Source organism: Chelon labrosus, assembly GCF_963514085.1.
Source record: "Chelon labrosus genome assembly, chromosome: 16".
NCBI classification, from domain to species: domain Eukaryota; kingdom Metazoa; phylum Chordata; class Actinopteri; order Mugiliformes; family Mugilidae; genus Chelon; species Chelon labrosus.
In genome coordinates, this window is record NC_140349.1 from 25,614,291 (window position 1) to 25,626,843 (window position 12,553).

Genomic DNA, 12,553 nt, shown 5'->3' on the forward strand with positions numbered 1-12,553 from the left:
ATAAGTGGTACAGCACATGAAGGGAGGCTTTCTTCTTGTAGTTTTATGGCTGGTGACTCAGTCGTCCAGTCTCGTGTTTGCTGTTTCACAACAGCAACATTCACCAAATCTTGTTCCTACTACTTCTTTGACATCTTCATTTTGTTGTTTTCATAAGAGTCATACCACATTTTCGATTTGTTTAAAGGCTTTGTATTTCAGAAACAATGAATACAGAAATTGACTGGTGCTGATTGTATCACAGCGTAGGTACAGTTTTCCAAGCCTTGTAAAAAACATTCAAAATTAAGACCTGTTTTTTTTTTTAGCAGTTTCAACGTAAATATCTGTCTAGCGAGGCTCGTTTCACTTGTCGAATGAGCCCACACAATGAGATTAGTTCACATGTGAGGGAGATCAAAAACATGTCAGGAGCTTCAACGGTGAGAGCATCATCAGGCCTGAAAGCTGATTGGATTCAAAAAGTACAACAAAAGAGAAGAGCTGCACAAAAGCAAAGCCATACGCAAGATGTGCCAAGTAAAATACTGTGGAAATTCCACAAATCTCTGGAACCAATGACAATATTAGTTTGGTTAAAATCTCTTTCATAACTAAGTGAAAGTGTTTAAAAAACAAAATATCTTTCATAATAATGAATTAATATTGAATCAAATCGGGAAATCAGTAGTGATACCCAGTACTACGAAGAATTTGTAAATACTTCTTTAGTGGATCTAGCAAGGTCAAGAATATTAATGTGGTATGTAGCCTCAACTGGATATGGTTTGCAATAGTACCTGTTTTTAAAGTTAAGAAAGGCTGACAGTCTACATATGTGCTATCATATTGGGAACAGAGATGTGTTAAGCTCTGTGCTATCAATAGCATGCCAACATGTTTACTAGGACAATGGTAGAATGCTCATATTAAGCAGACATGATGTTTACCATCCTCGTTTAGTCTGTCATGCTAACATTTGCGGATTAGTCCTAAACACAAGCGAGCACAGCTAAGATTAACGGAATGTCATTAGCTTTCAGGGTAGGCATCGTTTCTTGGAAACCATGACTACATATGCACAAGTTAAACATTTTGACCTGATATTGGCACAAGATGCGCATTACAATTAACTAGCAGGAGGCCATGGACACATTATATTGGTTCCATTTAATAGCTGAGATATTTCTTCACGTGTAAAAATGTTGCTGGTAGCACTGCAAGAAAATTCAAGTGGCCACACAAATCAGCAGGCTCCGTCCTCTGGGGAACACAGATATCTTGCAGCAATCCATAGCTGTTAAGGTCTTTCAGTTTGAGACAAAATGGTGGAGCAGCTGATAAATACTGCCATCCATACAGCCAAGCCATTCGTATGGATAAATGCTACTGGAAGCTGAGTAACATCAAATTATAGGTTGCTTTATATGATGGTTAATGAAACTATGTGAGGCCACTCTAATCGGAGACTACTGGTCTGCTGGTGGGGCAGTTTTATATCTTTGGCAAAATATACAGACTTACTAAAGTTTTTGCATCGAATAATTTTGGAAGATTAAAAACAGTCTGTGCTAAAACCATCTCCGAACGGTTCCTTCTAAATGTCTCTTACAAACCTCAACAGGTTGATTAAAAAAGGACGGTTGGGAGGCAGTGCAAGGGGATCTTGTTTGGCGGTGATGTTATTTCTGACAGCTCGTACTCTTCCACCAAAGTACTTAATGCTTTGATTTTCTGTCCTGCTATATTGTGGTGATCTCCAGAATTCATCTGCTCCAAAAATAAGTGTGAAGAAAATTGGAGAGTGCTCCCTTGTAGTTTTCTTGGATTTGAGGAGTTATTTCTGTCGTTGTTGTTGGAGTCAGCAGAAGCTGTAGAGGAAATCTTTAGCCTAGGGTTTCAATCTGCTTGACATATTGGGGTTGCTCTTCGATAGACAGCCTGTAACTACTCTTGACATCTCTTTCATTATTAGCAAACTTCTCTCCTTTCACTCCATAGCCCAAAGTGTTATATAGGTATTTCAACATACATTCTCTGAGAGCATTAAAGGGTAGGTTTCCTCAAGAGCACAAACACGACTCAGCATGCCCAGTGCTACTGCTGTAGTCATTAGCCTTTGACCTGAAAACATATAGACAGAAGAAACTGTACCCCGTGCTACATGTTCAGGAACAAGTTCAACAAATACTGACGTTTGGGGAGAGGAGCTATGAAAGGCTTCGAATGTTCTCCACTACTGAGCTTCGAATCTGTGGACTGTGGCTTAACTCAACTCTGCAGTGTGTGTGAATGCCCATTTACAAATGGATACTCACATATAAGGAGACGGACGGGTGAAAGAGAGAAGGAAAGCAAGAGTTGTTACAGGCTGCATCCCAGACATCTCTGGCACAGATCCAGAGTTTTCAATAATAGATAGACAGACGCACTTGCACACACACACACACACACACACATAGTGCGCCTACACTGAACCTACAGTGACTGCCTACAGTGACTGTAGGTTCAGTGTGTATAGATAAGGAGCAAATGAGCCCTTTCTTCAGTGCACTTACATAACATTATACATAATGTTGGGCATGTTTGGGAATCTGGGCAGCATTCCAGACCCGTCTCCTAAGTGTGTGTGTTTGTGTGCGCCATGTGTCATGTCAACTGGAAAGTTTTACATAAGAAACATACACACACAGCAATGTTTTAACCCACTTCCCTCCATCGAACTATCAAACTCTGTTTTTTCTCCGCTAGATGCTGGATGGAGGAATGTTGTTTTCTATGGGGATTCAATTCACTATTCACTGCAGTCTTACTGGTGCAAAACCCTTTCCTGGAAGCTATCACGAACCAATCCAACTTAATGTCAGCTCAACAGGGGCTCAGCGGTCCCACGGTTTGGGTTAGCAGGGAGCTGCATTTTTGTACCTCCACTAAGAGGAATAAGGCAGCTGAGACTACGTCACCTCCATCGTTCCACTGGTCCCAGTAACACGTCACACCATCAATCCCATGCTTTCAGGCCTGTCACCCAACAAAGTCCACAGCTTGTTATTGTTGTTTGTTTAGAGCTCTATTTATAGACCTCCACTATGCTCTTTAGCCAAATTCTTTAGGTTGCTGGAAGGTTGGAGCGGAGAAAATCCAGGCTGAGAAACAAAGGGCTCATTCTGCAGGCGCTGGACAGTGGAAGTGGGTCTGTTGTGTTGCAGAGACACCATATTTCACCACACTAGGCTGGGAGTCATTTGCTGTGAAGCAAGTGCACTCACAGAGCCACTGTACTCATGCTGATGCACAAACAGAAGTTGGAATAATTGTCCACTAACTAAAGTCTTGCTGTGGTACAAAAATCCAAATGTAAACCCTTTCTAGGTTAAAGATAATTACAAATTTAAAGCTTTAATTGAATTTTACAATTTTTTAGTGCATTATGATGTGCCTTCTACTGTAAAAAAACTTATAGTAACTCATAGTATTCTCACTATGAAGCATTTCAGCCTCTTTAAGTGTTTTATTCTAATTTTAAAGGTTTCAATTTGTTGGTTCCAGTTTCCTTTATCTGTGTGTTTTTTGATATCATTGGTTCAAGCTCAGTTTAAACCTGCTAAAGCATTTAACATCTAAAAAAAACATATATACATATTTCTGAGAAGTTGGAAGGGCCAAAACAGAACAGGGCAACTCCAGATGAATAAGTACATAGCCCGGTTTCTGCTAAATAAGAATAGACAACGGTTTGCTAACGGGTTCACCATAACAGTGCCTGCATGATAGCATTTTACTCACTTATCTCATTACCCAGTTGTGATTAAAATTAGAACAGTTCCAGTGAAGAAGTCAACAAATCAAGTACACGGTAGTTTGCTAAGTTTGTTCAACATGTGCTCATAGTCAGTATGAAAATGCTGTAGAATGCTAACATTTGATGACACAAGATAGCAATTTGAATAGTGCTCACAGCTAATTACTTAGCTAACACAGTGTATGCTTTGGCATTAGCATTCACTCTCGACAACATTAAAGCGGAGTTTATACCTCTACGGGACTAAACGCCGTAACCATGTAGCAGACACCGGTGTGAGCCATTTATACTTGTGCGCTCGTCAGTCTGACACACTCTATAAAAATGCCACCCAGATGCTAATCGACGCTGTGTTTTTTTTTTGCCAGTTGGGTTAATTTTTGTTTCAATTTCGTTCTCCACTTTCTACTTCCTGCTTCACTTTCAACAATGGCAACTGAAACTTTTGCTGATATTTCGCTGAAGTTGAGTCAAACAGATGCTTGTACATTCAAACCTCCTCAGTCAATCTTTCCATGATGCATTCCATCGTTACTGGTCGAAAACAATCAATTTGAATATTGCAGGGATGGAGAGGCAGCCAGAAATACTAAACACAAAAACACGCTACTACCAAGTGGACCAATTGTGGTCTGCGTCACCGCGACGCGTAGTTACATTTCTGGGTAGGTGCACGTCAGGCTACAGCGTTAGAGTCTGCGTATGGTTCTTGTGAAAGATGATTATATATATATTTGAAACAGTAAAACAAGCACATGCCTCCCTTCAGCGAAGATTCCCCCACCCCAAATTTGTTGCCTCCATAGTCAGTATAAAGATGGACGACAGAACAAGTCCTCAAAGAGGAACCCAAAGCAAGTAGAGCTCCCCCTGGTGACTGGCTGCAGTATAGGTCATAAGCTCCACCCCCTCCGCGTTAGTGGATGGGACTTGGGCCAAACTAAAACATGAAAGTACAGGTCAAATAATCTTTTAACAAGGATGATTTCTGTCATTTTAGGTAGTTAATATAATACTGATATTCAAGTGCACATTTTTCTTTTAAGTTTCGTTTTAGTTAGCTACTTGACAGGATGTAACCTCTGCAAGTTGCCATGCCAACCAGTCTGTGAAGCGGTCTGGTAGGACTGTGAGAGTTGGCAAAAATAAATAAATACAGTGTATAATCCAAAATTTCCATGTAACTGGTGGCGGTAGAGCAGAGTGCAGTATTAATTAAACGCAAACGCGAGTGAGTCTGCCAGAATTGTGGGCGGGTCAGCGATAACGTGGCTCCATGTGGCTCCACTCTCGGACCATACCGCACAGACTGTAGCTCCAAAGTCGCATGATGGTGTCACCGCATTGCCGAGAAAATAGCGTGTCTGGCCAAAGCAAGGAAGTGGGGAAGCATCGTTCATATTTATACAGTCTATGGTTGCCTCGCATTGCCTCGCATTCTCAAGGCAGCAACACCAACAAAAGATAGTAAACAACCCAGCGTCAGCTATGTAGTGGATTAGCAAATGCTTGTTTCAGTTGCTACAAAGCTAGCAATGCAGAGCAGACGAGATGTTCCGGAACCTGCACATCACCTTCAGAGAAAGGTGATGTGGCTAATAGTGCTTAGCTGGTCATAAGTCCTCCTTTTCTATTTATATTCATCCGATCATCTCTTTCTTACGGGTAGTTTATTGACCATCTCTCCTTGTTGGAGTGTGGTGCATTACCATTAGCCCAGTTTAGCCACATTTCTGGTTATGCATCAGATCTACACCACTGGTTGCTCCTAACACTATGCCATAGCCTACTCTGCAGCATGATGTGCACCTCCCCAGAAAGACTGAAATGCATTTCCCAGTTTAAGTATCCCATTGGCCAGACAACCACAGAAAATTCTCCCTCCCTCTGTCTCCTACGCATCATCTCCTTAGACAATTTATGCGCTGCAGTGATTTCAGTAAAAGTAACAGCTGCAACATTTATTAACATGATCCATTCAGTTCCACTCGCAATTGAGTACACAGAGAAACTCAAAACAAGAAACTAGCCACTGACCAGTGGTTTAATTACAGAACAGCAACGACACACCAGCACTCAAGTATAAATCATTACACCGGCGTAGCCCGCTCCCATGTAGGTGCTGCATGGATTCTTTGCAGAGTACAAACAAAGATGTAGAATGCTTTACTACACCATTAAACAAATAACTTTAGCATGACACAGACCAGCAACTCCTCTACTACCAGAGTAGCATTTTGCATGGCTTCCTGTCATTATTAGTTGGTTACAACCTTTCCCTTGTTATTGATTGCCCTTACTGAAAAACAAGTGCCACTAAATTACAGTCATTTTGGTTTGATTGCAAGATGGTAATTAAATAAACAGATGTGCTGCCTCTCCAACTTCAGGTGTACCCAATTATATTGGGATAGGGACAATCGGTTGTGAGATGAACCTGTACTTTTACTGCTATGACAAGTCAAAATATCCGAAGTAAGAAGGTCTGAGGGCCTAAATGAGCTTTATTTTATGAAAACTAAACACGTTCTTTATTAATTTGCTACCACGAACAAGCATACAGGCAGTGCACATGACACTTAAAATATTTACCTGGTAGTTTGAGTGACGTAAGAAGTAGTCAGGGCATCCTGCTAAGGCCATGATGCTTCCTCAGTGTTTCTCTGCAGAGAATGAGCCCTTGATCTCACCAGCACCCTGCACATAAAGGAGGGATACAAAACCGAAAAACAGATCACTAAGCTGACGGATGAAGCTTACAGAAAAAACACAAATGACAACAGTGAACTCAATCAAATTTGAATTTGGAGTGAACAAAACTTCTGATTGTTGGGATTCAAGCTAAACTTTATGAAACAACTTTGTAAAACTGGTATCTAGTTGTTTTGCCTACATTTGAGAAATCCTACACCCTGCTCTCACCTAAAAGAAAACAAAGGCTGCATGTGCACGCATGGACGAACATGCGCACACTGAATCCAGTGTAAACAGAGCCATTGTGTACGACACACACACAAGTCAGTTCCTAAACAAATCCTGAGGCTCAAGACTAAATAAGAAACCCTCTCCAAGCTAGCAACACATGATCACTTGAAATAGAAGCTGCCTATTTTGATGGCATTATCTGCTGTGAGTAAGCAGTAGGATGTTGAGCATATTTCAGAAAGAGGATTCACACACTGCAGTAAATATCCATTTCAAAATGTTCAGCCTTGGGTATTACGTTTATTCTTCTGCATAAAAGAGTGCTAAAAAATAATTCACTGACTTGTTGTTACACCCTGAATCTCATTCCAGTCACGCAAGTATGAAAACAAATTGGCTCCCCAACCCGAGCATAATGTTATTTTGGAATCAGATTTCTATCCCAACTTGTTTCATTGTTTTGGCTCAAAAGTCCAATCCTCGCCTGTTGGTGGAAATCCCAGATAGCCAGCAAAATCTAATTGAGGGATCCCTTCAACGACTTCTGTTCATCTGCTCTTCCATTTTCAACAAAAGCTGCATTCACTTTTTAGAGATGTTCACATGCTAACCTGGATATTTCTCTGAGTTCAGGGAAAATATCAGCACTCCTCACATTAAGAGATGACTTTATGTAGCCTACAAACAGATCACAGGGAGCTGCTGAAACTGATACTGCTTCAGTATCACCAAACTGAATCTATGCATACATACTGAACCCTGCATCTCTCACACTAAATAGCTCCTCTCTCTCTTTTGCTCGCAGCATGACTCCATTGTACAGGTCATTATATAACAGATATCAGATGGTTCAAACAATATCTCTTCCTCCTCCTGCTCCTCCTCCTCCTCCTCCTCCTCCTCCTCCTCCTCACCCTCTCTTCTCCCTCTCTTTTCACCCCACTAATTACTGTTTCCACTGGGGCTCTGCTATCTTTAGGTCACTCTGCTGACAGAGAATGCGTGTCTAAATGTGTGTGCACAGTTGGGACACACATTGAAAAGGCACCCTCTCCACTGCTGATAATTGCAACCCACCCCCCTTTCTCTTTTTTTACTGCACCCGGTTTTGGATCTCACGTGTTCTCGCATAGGCCGTTCACACCAATCAAAGTGCTGGCCAAAAGGGCAGGCGCTGCTGATTGTACGTGCAGCTAATAAGCCTGAAAGCAAAGCCAAAGCTCCGAGTGCTTGACATTTGCTGACATTTCTGGTTGCTCCTGCAGAGAAAGGGAATAATTCACCTTTACTGGTCATATGGGGAGATCTAGAGAATTAAATGGGGCAGGGAGCAACTTAATAATGCCACACGCATGAGTGAGTGTTTGTCGATGTTGCACACCCACTCCTGCCTCCAGTCTGCATTTTAGTTTTCAGTGATGCTGAATCCAAGCTCACAGTGGGAAAATTCAGCCAGCTGGAGCCTCTACACTCTGTAACGCTACCCGATCCTGCACAGACCTGAAGCCTTCTTTATGCACCAGGAAGGAAGAAAGAGGTTTAGCTGCCTACAATAAGTCTAATGGAGTTTTATGACAGACCATCAACACACACTCCACCTGTATATCCTCCTTGATGCAGAAGCTCCTTTATATGCTGAGGATTCAGATAACTCCTTTTCCGATTCAAAGCAGGGATTAGTGAAAGAGGCACACTTTGCAGTGATGAGATGAAAGAGTCAGTGCAGTGCAGCAGCTTTCAAACACTGATGGAGCATCTACACTGACTGGTATGTTGAAGGGTTAGGTCAACTTCTGGCTTCAAAGACCTTAACCCCCTGCCACCATCATCAACCTAGTCTAACTGCAGTTACATAGTTTAAGAAAATAACTTTGTGCTCCAGGTGGAGACCTTCATAAAGCACTGTCCTCCAGATTTGCATACCCTATATCACTTGAAAAATAAATTGGTTTGACACATTTAAATATGCATGCAAATACTTTGAATGTCATATAGCAGTTTAAAAAAAAATGTCAGAAAAGATTCTATTGAAACTAAAACATTTGGTAAAAATATTTTAAAAGCGCCTTTACGGCTCTTCGGGTGCATGACCAGTACGCGCGTACAAGTAGAATGGTTGACATTAACAATGAGTTCAACAGTATGCAGTCTTACTAAGAGGGTTATTAAGTTCCCAAAACAAGTACACAAAGTGCTTACGGTAATGGAAGAGCAGGACGCAGCTCTAGATCGGGTTCAGGACGCACGGCGGAGCAGCACCCGGCGCGCTTCGACTATCCTCGTCTGGATCACCACACAATCTACTTCACTCTCGCACCCCCACCCAAAAAAACACTCTTGTCCTCAGCTCTGTTGTCTTCACCTTGTCCCCCCGAAGTGCTTTCCTAGCACACGAACAAACACACACATACACACACACACACACACACACACACACCCGTATATATGAACGCACACTCACGCTCGCACACATCCAAACACACACTGCATTCGCCGCTCTCACCCTGCACTTTTCGACCAGCTGACTCTCCCCCACACACGCGCGCGCACACACACACACACACGCACACGCGCCCTCTCTCTCTCTCTCTCTCTCTCTCTCTCTCTCTCTCTCTCTGAAGGAAACTCCTCTCGAGGCGCCCCGCCCTGTTCACGACAGCACACTGCAAAAAATAGACCTTTTTTTTAACAATCACGCAAGTCAGTGTCCCCATCTGACATGCAGCAAAGCAAGTCACAGCTGTGCAGTCATTTTAGTGAGAGTTTAACATTAACTTTCTGAAGTTGTCATTGTGATTCTATTTGGAAAGTTTTACTATTTAAGGCTCAAAACAGGGGAAGTTGACAGTTTTTGCAGTGTGTCCGAGACCTGATTTTAACCCTCCAAGCAGAGGCCTCCACTCAGAGCTAAAATGACATAGTCATTAGTGTCAAACCATCCATCTGGTGTTATTACTGCAGGTTTACTGTATGTACCTGCTATATAGCCTGCAGCATGAGTCCTTTATGTCAAATCTTATCACACATTTACACCAGCAGCCTGAAAAAAACAAAAACGAAACTCAGTCCCTGTAGGCATATTGCAACCATGCCATAACAAATAATGATAAGGCTGCTAAAATAATGTGTGATATTGATATAGTACAAGCAGGTTTAAACATTATGTACAGAATTCACTTTTAGGGTCCACATGTATGAGAAAGAACCTTCCCCAGTAAAAAGAATGACTTACTGAAAAACATGTATCAACTGAAAGCTATTCAGTTAAAGATATTGTGTGGATTTTTGAACATTTGTGAGATCCTTGCCATATCTTCAGGAAAAAAAAATAAAGTATTAATTGAATGCTTATTTAAAGTGCCAACCTCATACATTAGATTGCAGAGTTGTTGTTTTTTTTCTTTGGCACCCCCCATGGCAATATGTAGTAACTGCAGCTGTCTTTGGACCTCACTTTTCAGAGGGTGTTTCTCATGTGTTCTTGTGGACTTGAAAAACAAGTCTCTCACTGCCCAAGTACTGATCCAATTCAAAGTACACATGTGCAGAACAAGTGCAGTCCATATGCCGGGACGCTTCAAGAGATGGACAGCAAGGTATCCCAGAATGCATTCTGTTGTCTGCACCAATTATGCTGCTGTTCCGAACAACTAAATGCTGTTGCTGAGTCAGAACTATCAAGCAGGTTCAAAGTACTTGATATTGAGAAATGCTCTGATATTCAAAGGGTATGACATTGACAGTCAACCGAATGTTAGTTCCACCTACTGTTTCTGGCACAAAGATAACTGCTGAGTGATGGATCACAAGACTAACTTTACTTGGCTTGTGATTTTTTGGGGGGAATATCTTCACAAACACCCAGATCTGAATACTGTATATGAATGAATGTTCATATAATTTCATTACGGGGTCAGTCATCATTTTGTTAGCTCATTTGGTCATAGATGACGATTCAACAGATATTTATTCCAGTTAAAATCATCAAGTTTGCTACATTGTGTTAAAGACTGCCAGGCTGGAAATCTTAACTCAGACTCTTCTCTGAGTGCATCTTTTGCAGAGGCAATGAAATAGTAAACTCGTTCTACTCAACAGAATCCCTCTCCATCTTCTAAAAATACCTAAAGTCCTACCTTGTACTTTATCATCTTTTGGCTCAGATTGTATCCCAGTACACTGTCTCAATAAAAGCATCTGCTAAATAATACTTTATTAGACATAATAAAGTATTATTTGGCAAATGCTTTTATTATAATAAACAAATAATGCATTGATTAATTCTCTGGTATGGAATTTGTGCAACAAAAAAATATTGAAATCAGAGTATAAAATATTTGTAAAGTGTTCTTAGCCATGCTATTGGCATGGTTGTAAAGACTGTTAATCTGTTGGTCCACCATTTTGGTCCTGACCAAAACATCTCAATAGTTACTGGATGGCTTTCCTTGGTCCAGACATTCATGGTCCCAACATGGTGAGCTCTCATCTAGCATTGTCATCATCAGGCCAGAAGTTGTACCAAAACCTGAAAAAGATATTTCATTGCAGCAATGTCTCAGTGACATGTGTTTATGTGCTAACACACTGAACTAATGATGACCATGGTTACAAGTGGCGACCTCCAGGGCTTAAAAATATAATCAACAACAATTCCTTGAAGGACAACTTGAGGCTGAGTCAGTCAATGTAGATGTTATAATGCCTGACTTTACAACAGGAATAAACATGTTAACAGCCTCGTAAAAATAAAAAAATCTCATTTCTTCATTGACGGCAACTGTACAGGAAACAAAGAAAGATTTTTTTATATCACACACTGATTTAAATTACACCAAGTCTCAAGGTTATACAATTTAGGGCTCTGCCGCTATGAATGACACACTTAAGCAAGCTGTCTGCCTTACCTCTACCCGCCAGCCTCAGCTCAACTCACACTCCACCCTGTTACCGTTTTTGAATTAGAACCACTAACTGGGCTTCAAAAATGCTTTTCAGGAAGTGTATGGGTGAGGTCACAGACACAGAGAGTTCATCCATGGGTTAAACATAATCAGCATGTTAGCATTGTCACTGTAAACACGCTAGCTGGTGTTACCTTTTAGCTCAAAGCACCACTACACTGAAACAGAGCCAGCCAGAGCTGTTAGCATGCTTGTACCCTCTCAGTGTTGTCAGTTGTCAGTGTGTCAGTGGTAGCCAGCTGCTTACAACCCTTTTAAAAGTATATTACAGGGACTTTGGTTCTAGGTCATCAAAGCAGGTCGGCATAGTCACACGAATATGTTGTTTGCTACATGTGCCCTTGTCATTACTACTTGCACTTACTACTACTACTAGATTAAATTAAATGTCATTTTTTGGCCTAAGTGGCTGTGCATTATGTCATACCATAACCCACTGAATGTAATAAAGGTTAGCATAGTGTTACCACAGCACTATGTACTCATGCTGGCCCTAATGTGGTTTAAATTCAGGCCATTTTTGTTTGTTTGTACTGTGTTAGATAATCCTTGACCCCTAATCCCCTTTCAGCCATCCATCAGCCAGTGGCCATTTACAAACTCAGGTTTCACCCACTCACCGGTTAACTAAACGCTCCGTCTTATCTGCTTCAGACCTAGGACACATGTTTGGGTTGACAGCAGATAAAGAGGAGGCTTCGAGAAGTAGATCCGGTAATGAAAGAGATATTTCTTCTATTCACATGTCGGCACTTATGCGCTCATTTCAAGATTAGACATTTATGGACGCCTAACATGACACCTTCTCTGCCACACAGCAACTCAGCGACAGCTCAGATGGAGCGCTAAAATGCTTCACACATAGCAGGCGTCCTCCTGTGTA

At 41.4% G+C, this 12,553-nt stretch overlaps 1 protein-coding gene across 1 annotated transcript in view; it reads right to left on the reverse strand.

Annotated features, from left to right (window-relative positions):
- The window catches only part of LOC311501118 (growth factor receptor-bound protein 10-like), a 47,929-nt gene extending 38,651 nt beyond the window's left edge, over positions 1-9,278 (reverse strand). The window contains exons 1-2 of the mRNA XM_084562786.1: positions 8,906-9,278; positions 6,374-6,478 (exon numbers count right to left, since the gene is read on the reverse strand). Of these exons, the coding sequence (XP_084418912.1) occupies positions 6,374-6,424 (51 nt within the window). The 5' untranslated portion in view covers positions 6,425-6,478; positions 8,906-9,278. The remainder of the gene's footprint in view (positions 1-6,373; positions 6,479-8,905) is intronic.
- Positions 9,279-12,553: the final 3,275 nt, after the last annotated feature.